At 48.1% G+C, this 19,636-nt stretch overlaps 2 protein-coding genes across 2 annotated transcripts; both read left to right on the plus strand.

Annotated features, from left to right (window-relative positions):
- Positions 1–12,484: 12,484 nt before the first annotated feature.
- On the plus strand, positions 12,485–14,751 carry LOC139833575 (uncharacterized). Its single transcript, XM_071823884.1, has 4 exons — positions 12,485–12,632; positions 13,019–13,176; positions 13,296–13,466; positions 13,963–14,751. Exons 1-4 carry the CDS (start codon positions 12,485–12,487, stop codon positions 14,749–14,751), a joined length of 1,266 nt encoding a protein of 421 aa, XP_071679985.1.
- Positions 14,752–16,993: 2,242 nt separating this feature from the next.
- LOC127313297 (uncharacterized) lies at positions 16,994–19,372 on the plus strand. The gene has a single exon (XM_051343836.1). It carries the CDS (start codon positions 17,047–17,049, stop codon positions 19,216–19,218), a length of 2,172 nt encoding a protein of 723 aa, XP_051199796.1. The 5' UTR covers positions 16,994–17,046; the 3' UTR covers positions 19,219–19,372.
- The last annotated feature ends 264 nt before the right edge of the window (positions 19,373–19,636 follow it).

The raw sequence follows: 19,636 nt of genomic DNA on the forward strand, positions 1-19,636 counted from the left end.
GGTGGCGACGTAGACGTCGTGGCCGCCGAAGGAGATGACGCTGCCGCCGGCCGGGAAGGGCCGGTCGGCGAAGCAGCCAGCGTTGTCGCTGACGCAGTCGAGGGAGCCGAATCTCCAGATCAAGCCTGAAGCGACTCGCTCGCCGGTGGTGATGGTGAGGCCCGTCCGGATGAAGACACCGGCCGAGGATGCTGAAGGCCCACGGTGGGCGCCAAATGTCGTGGTATCGTCACGGCATATGCCATAGGGTGGCTAATCGAAGGTGGTTCCTGAGAGATCTCACGGCGGTATCCGGATGCGGGTATGGGGACGAGCGACACGGCGACGTACCCAGGTTCGAGGCCCTCCGGTGGAGGTAACACCTCTACTCCTGCTATGAGCGTATATGATGATCACACAGTACAATGGTGCTCCTAGAGCTGTGTCCGGCTGCTCCTGGGAGGCTAAGGGAGACGATGGTCTCTCTCACAGGGCAGCGCTAAGGGTGGAATGGAGTGAGAATGATCGATCCCCTGCACGAGAGGGGGTAGTGCGGCTTATATAGGCACCGGCACTTTACATATAAGACCCTATAGTCTACTGGCCGGCTTGGCCGGCTCCGGCTTCTGCTCCTTCCCGAGGCAGTGACGTCAGGAGCCGTTGAGGCCTCATGGCCTGTCCCATCCGGCTGCCACGGTCAGCGGTATGGAGAGGAGGTGTCCCTGTCGCCGTCAGCCACTGTAGCCAGTACGGCTCGATGTAGGCCATGATGGCCTGTCCGGCGCGTGGCACTATTGCTCCACAGTGCCCCGCGCTTTACGGAAGATGAAGTCAGCGTGGACTTCGGGAACCCGGATCACCAACCCGGTTCCTTCCAGTGCAAGACTCGCCAGCCTCGAGTCGGTCTGAGGTACAAACCCCCAGTCGGATATGGCTTGTAGAAGCCGGCCCAGCTACAGCATTGGCGGCCGTAGCCAGGCCGACTAGGACCTAGAGCCAGCCGGCTTCCGGACCAGCCGGCCACGGCGCCAGCCGGCTGCTCCTCAGCCGGCTGCTCCTCAGCCGGCCTTTGCCGCGAGCCGGCCAGTGGCCAGCCGGCTGCTCTGCGTCCATTGCCCTACCCGGGGTCTTCCCCCCGACACCATGTCCACACCCTCGCCCTGGTTCATGATCTGCACTAAGCCACAGACACCGACGAGGGATCGGCCGACGTCGCTGTGTTGCTTCCCCACGTGCGCTTAGCCTCGCCATCGATGTGCAGTCCTGCACTGGAGAGGGAGGCAGAGCCGCAGAGATGAGAGAAGGGCGGCGGGAGAGAGCGCTCCGGATGGGCAACAAAGACAAGCGGGGAAAGGGTGTGATGGGGAGGGAGCGGACGAGCGCGACGGTGTGGCGGCTAGGGTTTCCCGGGGGAGTTTTGTCTCACGGTGATGGAAAGAACCAAAGATCCAGATGGAGGCGGGATTGGTTCTTGAATCGAACGGCCATACGAGAACCGCGACCAAAACGAGCAGCGCGGCAGACGTGGAGCGCGCTAGCATAGGCAAATACGAGATAAGCAGCAGAACTTTTGAAAGAAGACATGAGGCGCAACGGCGACTTGAGAAATGACCTGGGTTGGCTTGACTTGTAAATAACTGAAAACATGTCGTGTTTTGATTCCACCACATTTTAATTGTCCTCTGATTCTCTGATAGGCGAGTATCATGTGCCCCCAACGACGCCTTCGGTTCCTGGTGTCTCAGTCCTCGGCTCGGTTGCTCCTGAAGCTGCAACCTGAGATCGAAGCAGCCTCGCTGTCATTCAAGGATTGATTTACATCTGAACTCAATTAACGCGCTGATGCTCCTCTTGATCTTCAGCTTACGACTGCACAGAAATCAATCTATTATATACTAAAAGCAAAATGCGGGGGTTTTAATAGAGACACCAGATTAATCCACATCATCTTAATTATTCGGATGGTTAGATCTATAATTAATGACCCAGATTTAAAGATACAAAAAGTTACGTTTAACACTACCCGTTATTATTTGTATGGATAATATATTTAGCTAATATAAAAGAAGCATCTTCAAAGGAAAGAACCTAGCTAGCGTGACACCCCGTACCTACATCGTTATCAAATTAAGAATCTGTTGAAACTACGAATCTGCGGCCGTTACGTTTACTCTATCTCCGTATCAACTTGGGCCTTAGGAAATTTTACGTGATATATACATGTAGAGGTACACATGTTTTAGCCAAAAATAAATTATTGGCCGCTGCCCGTCCAATCTATGAAAATATGGTGTATCTCAAAATAAAAATGTAGGCCTTAGAAATCTTACGTGACATATGTTCCAAAAAAAGGTCAACTACCAGCTGGCCGTTCAATCTACCTAAAATTGTGCATGTCTATTAAAAAATACATGGGTGAGCATCAGAAAATTTTCCTTGACACATGCAAACACACATATATTTAATGGAAAAAAAAAAGCAAATACCGGCAGCTGTTCAATCTACCTAGCTTGCATCTTCAAAAAGGATATGTACACGAACAAACATATGTTCAAGAAAAAGGAAATAGAGGCATGTCGTTCAATCTATGTATTGATGGCCGGTGCCACTGCATTCGCCGCGGTGCACCCAACACCCGACTCACCTTGCATCCACGTTCCAATCCCAATCCGTCAAGTTTCTGTCTTGACGAGGACTCTAATTAGCTCTTTTGCATGTTTCAGATTCGGAGATCGGTGAGTCACTGATCAGCCATGTCCTTCCAATTCCTTTGCACTCTTTTGCATGGGCGTTATATTTAAGAAAGTTGGAATAACATATGAATGTACAATAGCATGGAGATAATATGCAGGGTTGAATTTCCAAAATATATAACGTTTGTATGCTAATGTCGTGTAGCGTTTGGTAACGCTGCAATAAGCACACTGTACACGCGTCACTGCATATAGTTTGCTGAAGCTTTGGCCGGAAGGTGCTAAATTATTTAACACGCATATACTTCAGTCCACTGACCACTACCCTATATTTCTATATATCAGCAGCTCAGCTCGTCGTGGGCAGTGGCCGGCGACGGCAGTTCAGGAAACGCAAAGCAGAGAAGGTCGTCTCTAGCAAGCGAGATTTGCTGCCTGCACGTACACCTGGGCCTCCGTGGTGGTCCAGTTGGTACGTCTGTATCTCCTGCTCCAAGTCGTAGGTGAGCGCCACCGCGTTGAGCCCCGGACGAGCTCAGGGAGAGCACAGACAATGTGGTCGAACTGTCGGTCTAAAGTCTGAACTTAACACTTGGCAATAGTTTTGCTGCCAATACTCGAGTTAAACATGATATGCAAGGAACTTTTTTTCTTCTACGGAGTACAAGACAACACTCTGCCACAAAGCCCACAATGCTGTCTGGTCAAGGCCTCTGAAGTAGTCCTTCCTTGAAGAAAAAAACCGAAAAGGTATCTGAAGCATAGTCTTTGTTGTGGATCACAAAAGCAACACCATTCGTGTAAAACATGTTTTTTAGTTGCCGCTTTGTCGGTGACATGCTAATTATTGCCATGCATGCAACAGCTCTACCTGTCGCATAATGTTCTTGTTACGCAGTATATATAACGTTCAAATATGAAAAACCAGTTCTAAACTCAGGTGTAGATGCTTCTGGTTAAATATATTTTTTTAAAAATAGTAAAAAAATTCAAAAAAATCTGAAACTTTTGGACAATGAACATGAACAAGTGTCCTAACTTCACACCAAAAATCACCGAGAAAGAACATATGTAGTGGTCTGTGCAAAAAAAAAGATAAAATCTAATTTTATCTTTTTTTTTGCACAGACCACTACATATGTATTTTTCCGGAGATTTTGGTGTGCAGTTAGGGCTCTTTCGTTGTGAGAGGACACATTGGATTGCCCCAACTATCAAAATTGAAGTATGATCCAACTCAACATTGTAAATTAGATGTACCTTCCCTTTAGGAATATCTTTTCTTGATAAAGGGTAATGTATTAATATCAATAAGATATCAAGTACATCCGGACTCTTCAACAGCTCAATATCATGAGCAATTTGAGACATCGAGGATGCACACAGAGTACCTACATTAAAGTTGTTATATTATGATCTAAATTCAATAAAAAAAAGTTGTTATATTATGATCTAAATTCAATAAAAAAGCTAACGACGTAGCGAGGCGAAGCCTGTCGCCGGTAGACTTTTTACGTAGGTACGGACCGTCATCACCACCCATATATACCTCTTGTAAGCCGCCGGCTAGGGTTTATCAGATTATAAGATAACTCACGGCGTTTGTAAACACTCCTCGATATATTAAAGTTTTGCTAGCTGACGCACGTAGTTTTTCTCCCTCTATGTTGGAGGGGTTTTCCACGTTAAAATCTTGCATCTTCATTGTGATTTCCATTTTGTTCTTTGTTATTTGCTTGTCGGTCTATAACAATAGTTGGGCTTATGTTCCAAGTCTTCTTTATGTGTCATACATGCACATATAGTGAAAGAACAATGTAAATAAAACGAGCTTATTCATAGCCCATATGACTGTCTTACCTATGCAAACTATGGTTCTCAATCCCCATCTCAATTCTCCAAATTAAGTATCGTTGGAATTAATGGCATAGCCATAGAGAGTAGTTTTGGTCACATGGGTGAAATATTTGGTAATTTTCACTAAGTTGTTACAAGGTCCTTGATCGTTAAAACTTGGATATTATGATCCTTCTTATCATCAATGGGTCAGAAAGCAGCCAGCGAGATAATTAAACTACCCTCTCGTTTAGGGTTTAGGGCTCCGGCGGCGCACAACCCCCATGAGATTGGTTGCTCCTGGGTTTGATCTAACCTTGGGATTCTCGATCTGATTGGCGCATCGTTAGCAGGCTCCTCTTCTCCATCTCCTGGTACCGGGCGGCGCTAGAACTCGTGAGGGTCTTGGCTGTGGCGACTGGTTTTGCTAGGGCTTGGGGAGATGGAGACAGCGATGGCGGCCTCTTCCTCTAAGGGGGCGGCTCTGGATGACCTCCTGAAACACTTGGTCATGCGCGATGATGAGAAGGAGGACGTGATGATTGCGGCTGAGCAGGTTAAGGAGTTCAAGAAAGAGGCGCGGTGGATGGCCATCGCAAAAGTGCATACGACGAGATTGTTCAGTGCCGAGGCCTTGTTCGGCAAGATGAAAGCCATCTGGAATTTGTCCAGAGAGCCAAACTGTCGAGAGGCTAGGGAGAACTTGTTCATCTTTCATATGCACTGTCTCGGCGACTGGAAGAAGGTGGTTCATCAAGGTCCATGGACGTTCCGTGGTTGGGCGGTGCTCATCGAGGATTATGATGGGTGTGTGGATCCGGAGAGAGTAGCCTTCGGTGGTATGTATACCTGGGCGCAGATTCATGGCTTACCTGAACTATATAGGAAAATCTCCATTGTTGATAATCTGTCGAGGAAAATTGGTAAAACAAAGGAGGTGCAGATGTCCCCTAAGATGTTGTTCGAAGGAAATTATGTCCGTCTAAGGGTTCTGATTGAAGTGGAGAAGCCGTTGTCCAGGTTTGTGTTCCTGAATATTGAAGGGGAGGGAAGGAAGATGTTGTTCATCAAGTATGAAAAGTTACCGTACTTTTGCCGTCAATGCGGTCTTATTGGACATGATCATGAGGAGTGCGGGGACGGCGATTGGGAAGAGAAGTATCTCCAGTACGGTACATGGATGCTGGCCTCTCGGCGCACCTCGGTCACACAACCTGATTCAAGGTGCCCTATTATCCGTGAGCGCGGCCGTGACCGCGGCTGAGGCAATCGGCCTAGGAGGGGTGATGGTACGTTTCAGTCAAGGAAGAGGTCTTCTAAGAGGCTGATCTTGATGCTGATGAGGAGGATGGAGAAACTATGACAAGGCCTCTGAAACCAACGACAGGGGTTGCGGATGGGATGGATAGTGACACTGGTGTTCGGAGAAATCTGAACTTCGTCGATGAAAATAGCAGTACGGAAGACATTGGAGGGGCAGGAAAAGTTGCAAATGCGGGGGGACAAATCCCCGGGGAGGTCCCTCCACCTCCGCCGGTGACGAGGGATCACCTCGGCAATGCCTACGGATTGTAGACTTGGGTTTCGGGAGAGAGCGACGATGGAGATTCCGGGAGCGAGATTGGGCACACGATAAACCCAGCTTCGGGTCCCCTCGGTGGAGGATCCCTACGTGCTGCTAGCAATCCACTATATGAGTATCTTTACAGGGTGCCGCCGTAGCGGGGCTATGTTGTCTATCTGTTGGCCTCTTTCTATCGGGTACCCTGGCTGGCTTTATATATGCAACCAGCGTAGGGTTTTACAAGAGTCCTAGTCGACTACTTCTTCGGGTTGCCTTGTTGGGTCTTCTCCATATTGGGCCGAGCCAAGCCACGTATACTAATAATGGGTACCCGAAGGGTATACCCATGTCAGTAGCCCCGAGTGTCTAGGGAAGTCGAAGACTTGCGTAGAGACTCCAAGCATAATCATCTCTGAAGTCGAAGAAATACAAGGCGAGATCCATGTCGTAGATCATGTGTAGCGTAGATGATGTCTCGAAGTTATTTTTCTATTGGGTGTGCGGCCAGCGCTCCCGATGGGAGTAGCCCCCGAGTCTATGGGCAAGTGCTTGCACTTGGGCATAGACTCAAGTTGTACTACTCGATGAAGAACTTGACTATATTTCTGGGCGCAACCCCTCTTTTTATCGACTCCTGTTAGAGGACTTAATAAAATCCAGCGCTCCCGATGGGAGTAGGCTCCACTCGAGTCATAGAGTCGAGTTGAGTCTACAAACCTTTATATATTTACCTGCAAGACAAAAACACGAAAACTCGGGTCGAGTAAACTATTTTGCTATATTGTCTTATTTTGATATACATTTTTCTTCATGAAGCCGAAGCTTTGGGTAAACAACTTTGCTATATTTATTTGAGTCGCAGAATAAGATGAAATCAGATGAAATCTCCAGACTTCATTTCTTTGTTTTTCATATATTTCGAGTGCACGGAAACACTATATTTTTTTCGACTTCTATATTGCACAGGGATATTGGTAAATAGGGTTGGTTCATCCGAAAGCTCGGGTACCAGTTAATGCACTTGTGGCAATCCGTATAAACGTACTTCAAACTCGCGTCCCCGAACACGAATTCGGGATTCTGGCCTAATTCGACATGTGCCGCTTAAGGTCTTACCAGATGCCGAATTCCAGTCATGTTTTATCGGGTACCTAACGCGTCCGTTAGGATTTTTCTTTGTATCTGTTGATACGGAAAAAAGTAGCAAAGCGCCATCAGAGATGGTGCCACACCGCGCAGAACGGATCCTGGGGACTTACCTTCGCAAAGTATTGCGGCATTCAGAGATTAATTCGCGACTGAGGCGCTCTGAGAATATATTGTTGAGTGCCTTTTGTTCGGCTAATGGAATGCTCTATTTCTTTGGGTTGAACCGTTTTTCCGGGTTGCTATATTTTGTTGAATAGGATCTTGAAGCTCCTTCTGTACTGACTTGCTATATTGATTTCATTTCTTTGGGTGCGCGACCAGCGTTCCCGATGGGAGTAGCCCCCGAGGCTATGGTCGGGTGCGCGCATCCGGACATAGGCTCAAGAACTTATATACTTTGAAATTTGCTTTCTCCTGCACAAATAAACAAACCTTTTCTATCTTTTCCTTGACTCTCTTTTTCGCATGCGGTGTCAGGTGCTCGGATTCGATGATATGTAAAGTAAATTTATGCCGCACAGCCTCCGAGTGTCGTGTGCGGCAAAAGTAAATGATAATCAACTTTATGTAAAACAAAAGAATACTTAGCTTATTGGGTACGACAGAGTTAACGAAGATATGCCGTGCAGCTAAGTCGATCAAGCCTTCGAGTGCAGCAAAGAAGTCGAGCCGAAGTAGAAACTGTCGAGTAGCGGATGTTGAGGCCGCCAAGTCGATAATGAAGAAAACCGCTGAGGCCCCGAGCACTGCTAGGGGCGATGTTATGGTCATTGCTTAGACGCCATGTCAATCGTGGCCAGGGGCGAGGTCGTTGTCGAGCCTCCGATCCTCTTCTTCGTGTTGCTGTCGAAGTTTTTTTTTCAAATAATCTGCACAGCCTGGGCTACTGCAGACTCGCTCTTTTGCTGATACATGCATATAGCATCCCATCTGACTGTTTTTTCCTTCATTGATGATACTCGATTATACTCGTACTAGTAATACATCGATGAATCCACGTGAGGTTGCTGGCAAGCAATCTCCGAAGTATAATCCTCTTATAGTAATAATGTAGTACACTTAGTGGTCTAGCCGCAAAATCCATGCAGCTAATTCCCTTGTCTCTGATTCTCGTGGAGTAGTACTTGACTTGTCATGGCAGCTCTCCTGATCGCTTCTTCTTTTTGATACTTTATCCGGCTTGTACTCTTTCTCGGTTACAGATTGATCTCGAACACGGTCTTGCCTGACTATGCACTATCCGGTGAAAGTTGCAGATTTGATCTACTTGCTTGTCAATTGCATGCCGAAACGAGCAGCCGTTGATTGACTCCATCGCTAGATGCCCTCATTGCCTCACATAATCTGACTGGAATCGAGTATGCTTGTCTTCCTAAGACAAAATAATCAATTGGATGAATAGCATCTGGTTCTATTGAAAAGGTCGCTGCTGTTATTGATGAAGAAATTATTGACTTCTAGAGATGCATCAGGCCAGAGATTATATAAGATAAAGCCATTGAAAATGAAGCCATTGAAGTTTAATCCACTGAAGATAAATCCCTTTGAATATTAAGCCGAAGATTAAACCAATAAAGATGAACGGATAAAGCCTGGTGACCGGGTGTATACGTGAGCACGCATCCATTGGTTGACACGTGTCACATCTAGCAATCCACTGTTACCATTATTATTGGGTTAGCAAACCACATCAGCACTAACAACACTTCCAAATCACGTAGGACCTACCTTTTTGAATTCAAATAGTGGGCCAGATGCACTTTCAAATCACGTAGGACCCACGTCAAGTACGCTTAGCGATTTATACGACAACGTCAAGGCAACAGATCCAATTGACGAGAACCGAATCTCAACGCAGATCGTGTGGCATCTAGAGGGTGCTCACGTATACACCTAGTCACCAAATCCTCTCTCTAAAGATGAATCCGTTGAAAATTAAACCATCAAAGATTGAACCGTTAAAATGAATCGTTGAAGATGAATCCACCGAAGATTAATCCATTGAAGATGAATCCAGCCATTAGAGATGAAGCATTGGAGATGAATCCAAGATGAACTATTTGAGATAAATCCACATTGAAGATTACGCCATTAACCATGAAGCATATATTGAAGATGAATCCGCCGATATCATAGAGGATGAATCCATTGACCCGAAGAAAATAAATCCAGTAATAACCGTAGAAGATGAATCCACTTATAAGATGAATCCGATGAAGACAAAATCCAGTAAGCCGAAGAAGATGAATCCACTAAGACGAAGAAGATAAATCCAATGAGTAATCTAATGTATTTGCGGTAACGATATAATGGCGCAACCCCGAGTGTTGGGTGAATTTGCTGTAATATTGTAATGGCAGCGCCCGAGTATTCGGGTGTGATGAAAACAAATAATAATTGACTCCCGGAAGAGTAACACTTAGTTTTTTATCGGGTGCAGCGAAGTCGACGTGGAAGTAGGTCGTCCGACAGACGCAGTCGAAGCGGTGGATGTAGTAGATGTGGCGGATCCTCGATGGATGAGCCCCAAGCGTAGTGAGCACCATGGTGAACGGGGCCAACGTAGCAGCGAAAGTCGAAGTTTTATTGCGATCTGCAGTTATATTGGAGTGCGCAAGCTCGGGCGCAAATAATAGCTCGAGCCGAAAATATTTGACCAAATAAATTTTGAAAGTAGTAATTAATTAGAAATATAGCACCTGATATTTTTGTATCGGATGGTCGGACCCATGTAGTAGTAGTCGATGAAGTGATGGGTCCGCGAAGAGTGAGCTCCCGAATATATCGAGTCCGCGACGCGAGAAGCGAGCCCCCGAGTGTGGCTACTGTGCTAGGCGAAGTAGTCGAAACTGATGATTTTTCTGTCGGATAGCGGATTTGTGAGTCCCGTGAATGAGTACCCGTCGATGTTTGCCTTTCCTTTTTCTTGTTGTATCTCTTTCCTATTGAATCAGGTGAAGACTCTTTTTTTTTTCCTTTTTGGCACTTATCCCTCGCTGTTTTTTCTTCGCTTTCTTTCTTGGACCGATCAATGAGTAGTACTTTGCACGGGACTCTGCGCAATCCGATGATGCTGCTTTTTTTTAACGGATTTGCTTCACGGGAACGCCAGTACATATGCTGCGGAAGGAAACCAATAGTGAATCCGACCATGTGACAAGAACCAGATGATGCATCGGGACTTGGCCTGACAAACGTCTACGCGCGAGAAGCCATGTACTCCTTTCCTTGTGAAATTTGGATCCAATCTGGTGCTGGCTTTTTTTTTTGCCTGAATCTTGTACAAAACCTTGCTTTTGCTTCTGTCCTCTCTTGGAACTTGATCCATACGCTGGTCAACTTGTAGATGATATCTTTTGAACCGACGAAATTCGCTTTCGTATCGCTTTGTGACCGCACAGCTGCGGTGATTGTGCCGACCACACCGCCGGATTCCACCTGATAACCTTGACGGTAGACTCCATGTCGTTGAACGTGCGATTGAAGGAGATGATCTGTCATCCCGACGTTTGTTGATGATGTAGTATGTCGTCCGGATGACAAAATCCAGTTGTCGCCAATTCCCCACGGTCGGCGCCAATTGACGAGGGATCACCTCGGCAATGCCTACGGATTGTAGACTTGAGTTTCGGGACAGAGCAACGATGGAGATTCCGGGAGCGAGATTGGGCACACGATATACCCAGCTTCGGGTCCCCTCGGTGGAGGATCCCTACGTGCTGCTAGCAATCCACTATATGAGTATCTTTACAGGGTGCCGCCGTAGCGGGTCAATGTTGTCTATCTGTTGGCCTCTTTCTACCGGGTACCCTGGCTGGCTTTATATATGTAACCAGCCTAGGTTTTACAAGAGTCCTAGTCGACTACTTCTTCGGGTTGCCTTGTTGGGCCTTCTCCATATTGGGCCGAGCCAAGCCACGTATACTAATAATGGGTACCCGAAGGGTATACCCATGTCAGCCGGCTTATATTGACCCGAGAGAGTGGGCGAAAATTCGGAAAACGGGGGATAGCAAAGTTGACACCAACACTGTTACTGAAAATCAATTGGCGCCATCGGCGGCCTCCCTCGAGGAGGACCGCCGGGCCCAATGAGTCTTATGGGATGGAACTGTCGCGGCGTGGCTTAGCCGGCGACAGTTCGCGAGCTAGACTGCTTGTTGCAATCATACATGCCCTGTCTAGTGTTCTTGTGTGAAACTAGGCAAAGTGAAGAGCGTGTTAAAAATCTTCGATTCCGTCTAGGTATGAGCGGATGTTATACTGTGAAAGGGGACGGAAAAGGAGGAGGGTTGGTTCTTTATTGGCAAGAGGGAATTACAGTTGACCTCCTCTCTTTAGCAAGAGACATATTGATGTTCATATAAGTGGGGGACCGTATGATGGTATGTGGAGGTGCACCATTGTTTACGGGGAGCCGAAGACGAGTGATCGTCATCATATGTGGACCTTAATACAGCAGCTGAAGCCAAAATCCTCGGAGCCTTGGCTTATGTTTGGTGACTTCAATGAAGCTATGTGGCAGGAGGAACACTTCTCGTTGTCAAGAAGGCTAGAAAGATTGATGGCAAATTTCAGAGAAGCCCTGTATTTTTACGATCTCCATGATATTGGTTTCTTGGGCTCTCCCTGCACCTTTGATAATAAACAAAAGGGTGACCGTAATGTTCGTGTCCGTCTTGATAGAGCGGTGGCCACGCCTTCTTGGTCGACCTTTTTTCTGCAGTTTTGCCTCCGACACTTGTCATCGTCGCGATCAGATCACTGCCCGCTGTTACTGGAGGCAGAGAAGGTCATTGGATGCCGATCGGGCTCCTTCATTCGCCACTATGAGATCGCGTGGGAGCATGAGCCTTCGCTCCCTGCCGCTGTGGAAGAGGCATGGTCACGGCGCGTCCCGTGCAATGATTTGGGTTCAGTCGACGACACACTACACGACATGATGAACAGTCTTTATGCCTGGAAGTATACCCACTTTAAATCGGTTCCAAAGGAGATGCAATGAAGGTGAGGCAGATTAAATGAACTCCAACAGAAATCTGATTTGGCAAGTCTAGAGGAAAAACAAGTGTTGTTAAGGGAGATGGATGTGTTTTTATACCGTGAAGAAATACTCTGGATGCAGCGATCTCGAGTGGCCTGGCTGCGAGAGGGAGACCGTAACACAAAGTTTTTTCACAGGAAGGCATCTTGGCGCCATAAAAAGAACAAAGTGAGAAAGCTAAGGCGAAGTGATGGTACCTGGACTATGGATCCGGGTGAGATGGAGAATATGTCTAGAGAATTTTTTGAGGGGCTGTTCACAAGGGATGAGAATTTAGACCCTGCTATCATTACCAATTTGCTTCATGAACATGTTGATGAGGCCATGAATGAGAAGTTATGTGCCCCGTTTACAGAAAAGGAGATTGGTGATGCTCTTTTCCAAATCGGGCCTCTAAAGGCTCCGTGATCAGATGGCTTCCCGACGAGGTTTATGCAAAGAAACTGGGACATTATGCGCCACGATGTGACACGAGCAGTGCCGCGTTTCTTTGAGGATGGTATTATGCCCAAGGGGGTAAATGACACGACTATTGTTCTAATTCCAAAGAAGAGTGACCCGGAATCGCTAAAGGACTTAAGGCCAATCAGCCTCTGTATGGTGATCTATAAGGTGGTGCCTAAGTGCATGGTTAATAGACTATGCCCTATTTTGCAGGACATCATCTCTACTACCCAGAGTGCGTTTATCCCAGGGAGGTTAATTACTGATAATGCACTGGTTCTTTTGAGTGTCTGCATTCAATTCAATCAGGGTCTGCAAGATTGAAATTTTGTGCGTACAAGTTGGATATGGCTAAGGCTTATGACCGTGTTGATTTGAGATTCTTGGAAGGAGTTCTTGCGAAATTGGGCTTTCATCACAAATGGGTTCAGTGGGTTATGGCTTGTGTTACCACTGTTCGCTACTCGGTTCGCTTTAATGGGCAGTTATTGGACTCTTTTACTCCATCACGTGGGCTTCGCCAAGGTGATCCCTTATCACCATATTTGTTTCTCTTTGTTGCTGATGGCCTCTCTTGTCTGATTAGGAGGAAATTGAGGAAGGAGTGTTGAATGACTTGGTTATATGCAAAAGAGCGCCTGGCATCTCACACCTTCTCTTTGCTGATGACTGCCTTATGTTTTTTGAGGGGTCGGCGGAGCAGGCTATGCTGGTGAAAGATGTCCTTGATGGTTATGAGAGATGCACTGGACAATTGGTTAGTCTTGGAAAGTGCTCCATTCTTTTTGGTGCGAAATGTTGTGGGGAAGCGCAAGCTAGTATAAAAGAAATCTTGAAGAGAAGTATTTGGGACTCCCTATCCCGGAGTGGCGCCTAAAGAAGGTTAAGTTTCAGCCGTTAAAAGAGCGGTTTAAGAAAAGGCGACGAATTGGGCTGAGAAATATATGTCGTCTGCTGCCAAGGGGACCTTGATTAAGTCGGTCCTTCAATCACTTTCCACCTATGCTATGGGTATATTTAAATTTCTGGCTGGTTTGTTAGAAGAGCTCACAAAAATTGTCCGGGACTTTTGGTGGGGCGATGAGGAGAATAGAAGAAGAATGCACTGGATGGCTTGGGACATATTGGCGCGTCCAAAATATCAAGGGGGTGTTGGATTTAGAGACTTAAAAGTGTTCAATCAAGCCCTCCTGGCACGTCAAGCGTGGAGACTGATACAATTTCCTGTTAGCCTGTGTGCGCGGCTTCTGAAGGCTCGTTACTACCCTTCGGGCAACCAGAATTCCTCTACTACTTGGCAAGGTATTATTTATGGTTTGGAGTTGCTCAAGAAAGGTGTTGTTTGGAGAATTGGCAATGGCTCCAGTGTACGTATATTTAGAGATAACTGGCTACCACGGGTTGATGATCCAAAAGTAGATGTGAAGAGGCGCACTAATAGGAGGCGGTGGGTCTCTGAATTGATCAACCCAGCCACGCGTTCGTGGGACGAGCGGCTGATTCGGGAGATCTGCTATGCCCATGACGCTGACGTGATATTATCTATCAAGCTACCGATGACGCCGTACGATGATTTTGTGGCCTGGCTACCCGAGAAGAACGACATGTTTACGGTTAGTTCAGCTTATCGGCTAGGTTTGGAGCCTGCCCTTACTGCTATGAGCCCGGGACAATCAAGCTCTAATCCTAATGGCGACGGAAGAATTTGGGACCTGGTGTGGAAAGCAAAAGTACCTCTGAAACTGAAAGTCTTTGCGTGGAAGGCTGCTACAGAAACCTTAGCTGTCAAAGTGGCGGTTCATCGACGTATATCGACTGTTCTACCAACCTGTACTACTTGCGGATGCGGTGTTGAGAGTGTGCATCATGCCCTGGTTACATGTACTCCTACTCGTGCACTGAGAGAGGGCATGCGGGTTCATTGGGATTTACCGACGGAAGAGGTGTTCAACTTATCTGGGAAGGAATGGATTCTTAATCTCCTACTTCAGTCCCGGGCATCGCAGAGAGATCAAGTCATCTTCCTTCTTTGGCGTGTTTAGCATCATCGGAATAATTTGATACATGGGGATGGGAAGACGTCTATTGCAGCATTGATTCCCTACCTCCAAAATTATGTTGAGTCCTTTAGAGACTGCATTGGTCCAGCCCCGGATCCGAAAGGAAAAACCCCTCTGCTTACATCGCATGTGGCGTTATCGCATGCGCCCAAAACCCCTGGCCCATCTCGGTGGTCTCCACCGCTGGCGGGGTAGCTCAAGGTGAATGTCGACGCAGGTTGGAATGAAGGGGCAAAATCAGCTGGCCTGGGAGTAGTAATCCGAGATACACACGGACAGGTGGTTCAATCTTCATGGTACCATATCCTAAGCTGCTCTAGCGCTGAAGAGGCAGAAGCCCTGGCCTGTCTGGAGGGCCTAAAAACTATTCAGCTCCTGTACTGGGACAGGGCAGTGTTAGAAAGTGACTGCCTGCGCGTGGTGCGAGCTCTGACAAGCGATGATCGGAACTTACCACATTGCTGGAGCACTATTCTGGATGCCAAAGGGATGCTGCGGGCCTTTGATCATATTTCAGTTAGCAAGATAGATCGAGAGAGTAATGGAGTTGCTCATAGTTTAGCGCAGCTAGGGAAAGGTGGTTTTAGAGGTACTCTTTCTGGATCTGTCCCAACGAGTGTGTTGGCGGCTCTCCAAAACGATTGTAAGAACAGTTTGTAATTTTGCCGCAGCAGATTTTTACGCACTCTTTTCCTTACCAGGGTACCTAAGGGGACTGGAAGGTTTTTTATGAGGCGGCCTGTTTGCTACTATATGTGATTCTTACTTCAAAAAAAAAAGCAGCCAGCGAGACCACATGATCATTGTAGCATGAGAACCAAAGAAAAATAAGCCGAGTTTGGCCAACTAAAAAAGAACCGCTCTTCTTGAAGGGGAGAGGTCAGCATTGCAGCAACCTTAATTTGTCCAGTCACAACAATGGCCTGGCTGAATTTCCATGAATGACATTCACAACGCATGATTTTTATCTGACAACCTAGAGGTCGTTAAAGCATGACAGAGTAAGCAAAATAATCATTGAACGCAAAACTTCCCATTGGGGTTCAGAATCTACGAAGTATTGCTAGTTTTGAAATAGTGACCAGGATAAAACTATGGCATCATATAATGAGAATGGAGGATTAGACTGTCCAAGTGACGAAGTCCCAGTGGCTATGTTATGATGTTGTGTACTTGCTCTATAGTTGGGATTCTGTTCCAAGTCTTCAGTGTATATCATACAGGCTCATATAGAGAAAAAACAACGTAAACACGATGAACTTATTCATTCCGCATACCATTGTCTTGCCTCTGCCAAAAAAGGAAACTTCTCTCTATTTCATCGTTTTCACAGAGTTGTTCCAACTTACAAGGTCCTTGATCATCAAAACTTGGATATTGTGATCGTTCATATCATAAATGGAACAGAAGTAGCCAACGAGACGAGACGATGTTACAGCATGAGAACTGAAGGAAAATAAGCGCAGTTGGCCAAACCGAAGAAAACTTGCTCTTTCTGGAGAGGAGAGATCTGTATTGCAGCAACCTTTGCTTGTTCACAACAATGGCGTGACCGAGTGTTTATATATGGTATTCATGTTGCGTGATTTCTTTTGACAACCTGGAAGTCGTTAGAGCATGATAGAGTAAGCAAGATAATCATTGCACACAAACATCACCGTTGGGATTCAAACTCTATTTCTGGAAGATAGAGGGGGAAAAACTATGGCAGGTACAACCCTTATTCCTCCTGTTTAAGTTTGATGAATAGTCTGTAAATCCTTTATTTAATACTCTCTCAATCACTTTTAGTTAACCGTTCTAATTTCGAGTTAATTAAAAGGGATCGGAGGGAGTATATTCAGTTGACAGTGAAAAAAAAGCACAATTGTACGATAATGATTTAGAAACAAATCTAATCGCTATTGATTTAGTAGACTATTTGTAGCAGCTCCATTGGATACTTTCCAACCAAATGAGCCATAGGTGCTATCTATAGAAAAAATCCAACTTTAGGGGCAACCTCCTGCCTTAACGGAAACATTCTCTCGTAACAAGAAAAATTAAGAATAGTCTCCATCCAGGAATTCCCAACAGACACTATCGTCATAACACAAAAAATCATCAATATATCAACAAGTTCAAGAATGCCACAAGTTCTCGCGTACCTTGTTACTACATAGCATTTGAACGCCTATAAATACGTAGTGCATGCAGTGCCGAGACTCACACACTCACTGGCATCGGTAAGCAAGCACTAAGCACACAGTGAAGCCACAGAAGAAAGGGTTCTTTGCAATGGATCGTCGTGCTAGCTTTGCTGCCCCGAGCATCCGCGTCAGGATTCCTGACCAGCTGCCGACGCTGTTCGAGCCGCAGAACGCCACGCCGCACGTGCGCACCCGCTCCGACGCCGGCGAAGAAGTGCCGTCTCCGGAACGCTGCCTCAGCGTGCTGGCCCTCCAGCTCGCCGTCCTGGAGAAAGCCGCGAGCCGTCTCGGCACGCTGGCCTTCGTCTGGGCCACAGTCGTCCTCCTTGCCGGGTTTGCCATCACGCTGGGCCGGACCGACTTCTGGTGCATCACGGGCCTCCTCCTAATCGAGGGCACCCGCATCCTGGGCCGCAGCCACGAGCTGGAGTGGCAGCACCAGGCCACTTGGCGCCGCCACCGGCCCATGTCCTGCGCTATTGTGCGCGCCTTCTCCTGGATGCAGCTCGTCTCCGCCTCGGCGTGCGTCTCCCTCTCCCTCATCCGCCTCCTCCACCAGCACTATGGCGGCAGTGAGGAGGCCCGCACCAATCGGAGCGCCGCATTGAACATCTTCTACGGCCTAGCGCTCGCTGAGGCACTCCTGTTCCTCGTCGAGAAGGCGCTGTGGCAGTGGAAGATGGGCCACCGACGCCTTCTCGAGAGCGTCGCCGAGGACTGCAACCTTGCTAACGCCTGCGGCGGCGAGGTGGCCGTCCGCCGCTTCTTCTATGACTCCTACTCATGCTGCCTCAACGGTAGCATCTTCGACGGCCTTCACATGGACCTCGTCTCCTACGCCAACGACCTCGTTACAGCGGGCTCCCACGACGAGCAGAGCCTTGGCGTCGGCATCCTCGTCTCTCTCGCCGAGTCTGACCGCTTCGCCGACGCCGCGCTCCGTAAGATAGGCGTTTCCGCGCCCACCATCGAGAGGCTCATCGAGATGCTCAGCTGGAAGGACTCGGCGGAGAGGGAGGTCCGGCGATCGGCGGCGGTAGTGGTGTCCATGCTCACAGAGAGGAAGCACATCGCCCTCCGTATCACCGGCATCCCCGGCGCTATCGAGTCGGTCGCCTCGCTACTCTACGCTGACCTCGACGAGGTCAACATCCTCGGCCTCTCCATCCTCAACAAGCTGGCTCACGACCACGATAACTGCGACAAGATCGGCAACACGCGCGGCCTCCTCGACAAGATCATCTCCTACTCCAGTATCGACCATGGGCGCCTGGCCCCGACAACGCCGAGGGACATGAGGCTCAAGGCGGTGAAGCAGTCGCTCCGCGTGGTAAAGAGGCTGGCGGGGACGACGGGGAACACCGGGAAGCTGCTCCGGAGGGAGCTAACTGACATCGTCTTTACCGTGAGCAACGTCAGGGAGGTGCTGCAGCACCATGACAAGAAGGTCCAGGCCGAGCTGCACCAGCTGGGCATTGAGATACTGACGAGCCTTGCCATGGACAAGGAGGCGAGGGAGGTCATCGGCGAGACGGGCGGCGTGGTGAGAGTGCTTGTCTCCATGTTCTTGTCTCCAGTGGCGACGGCAGATTTTCGACATGCAGATGCGATCCGGGTGGAGGCCGGCGAGGCGCTCGCGATGCTGGCCCTGGAGAGCAAGAACAACTGTGGCGCGATCATAATGGCTCTTGGCGGAGGGGTCGGGAGGCTCGTTGCCGCGCTGAACGACCCTGTTGTCATCGTCGGTGCCGCCAGGATCCTGCACAACCTATGCTCCTATGCTGGCGACGAGTGGCAGATCAAGCTGAAAGGAGTCACGGCCGGCGCCACCAAGGTGTTGAGGACAATCATGGTGGAGAAGGAGAAGGTCCTCAACATCTTCCTCGGGCTTGCGGCGCAGATGGTCCAGTTTATGGAGCCAAGGGAGCTCAAAGCAAGCCTCGCCACGGCGAGCGTGGTGGACACGGTCCTGGCGGGGACGCTGGTGCAGGTGTTGCGTCAGTACAGCCGCCCGTCCATGGACGTGCCTCCAATCCGCCGGTACACCATCGAGCTCGCCGTCGCCATGATGCGGTCGGACGCTCGCTACGTGGCCCTGTTCGTCGAGCTCGGGATGGAGGGCGAGCTGAGACGCGTCGCTGGAACCACATCGCAGCTCGAGTGCTTCAATGTCTTCTCCGGAAGCGTAGGGCTCAGTCGACACACCATCAATGTTTGCTCGCTCATCACGTCGGCGTTGGAGTTGATGAAGAAGAACTGATCGAATCGGTAACTAGGTACCTCCTACGGAATTAATCTATCCTATGTGTGTAAACTCGTGTATTTCCTGTGCCTATTGTGATTTGTAATGTTAATCTAATCGTGTATGCATATTGGTGTGGTTAGTGCCCAAGATCAATATTGTGTTAATCTAATCGTGTATGCATGTTGGTGTTAATCTAATCGTGTATGCATGTTGGTGTTGGTGTGGAATTAATCTCATCATGTATCAATATTGTATCATTTAATCGGTTTCCTTATATCTCTACTAATAAGTTACGAATCGGTGGTGTTAGTGGTGGTGGCTTCCCTTATATCTAAGACTTTAAATATGAGAGGATGGACGTCAGACAAAAACAGATCGATCCAAGCTTGAGATCGAGATCGAGCCGCTAGCGATGAGATGCAGCGCGGTCATG

The sequence above is a fragment of the Lolium perenne genome, chromosome 7 (assembly GCF_019359855.2).
Source record: "Lolium perenne isolate Kyuss_39 chromosome 7, Kyuss_2.0, whole genome shotgun sequence".
NCBI classification, from domain to species: domain Eukaryota; kingdom Viridiplantae; phylum Streptophyta; class Magnoliopsida; order Poales; family Poaceae; genus Lolium; species Lolium perenne.

Excerpts from the sequence above, each read along its gene's own strand:
- LOC139833575 (XM_071823884.1), top strand. The coding sequence starts at position 12,485 with ATGGAGAATATGTCTAGAGAATTTTTTGAGGGGCTGTTCACAAGGGAT. Across the intron at positions 13,177-13,295 it reads TTACCACTGTTCGCTACTCG|GAGGAAATTGAGGAAGGAGT; the intron begins GTTCGCTTTAAT and ends TTGTCTGATTAG. Across the intron at positions 13,467-13,962 it reads AGAGATGCACTGGACAATTG|GCTCGTTACTACCCTTCGGG; the intron begins GTTAGTCTTGGA and ends CGGCTTCTGAAG.
- LOC127313297 (XM_051343836.1), top strand. The coding sequence starts at position 17,047 with ATGGATCGTCGTGCTAGCTTTGCTGCCCCGAGCATCCGCGTCAGGATT.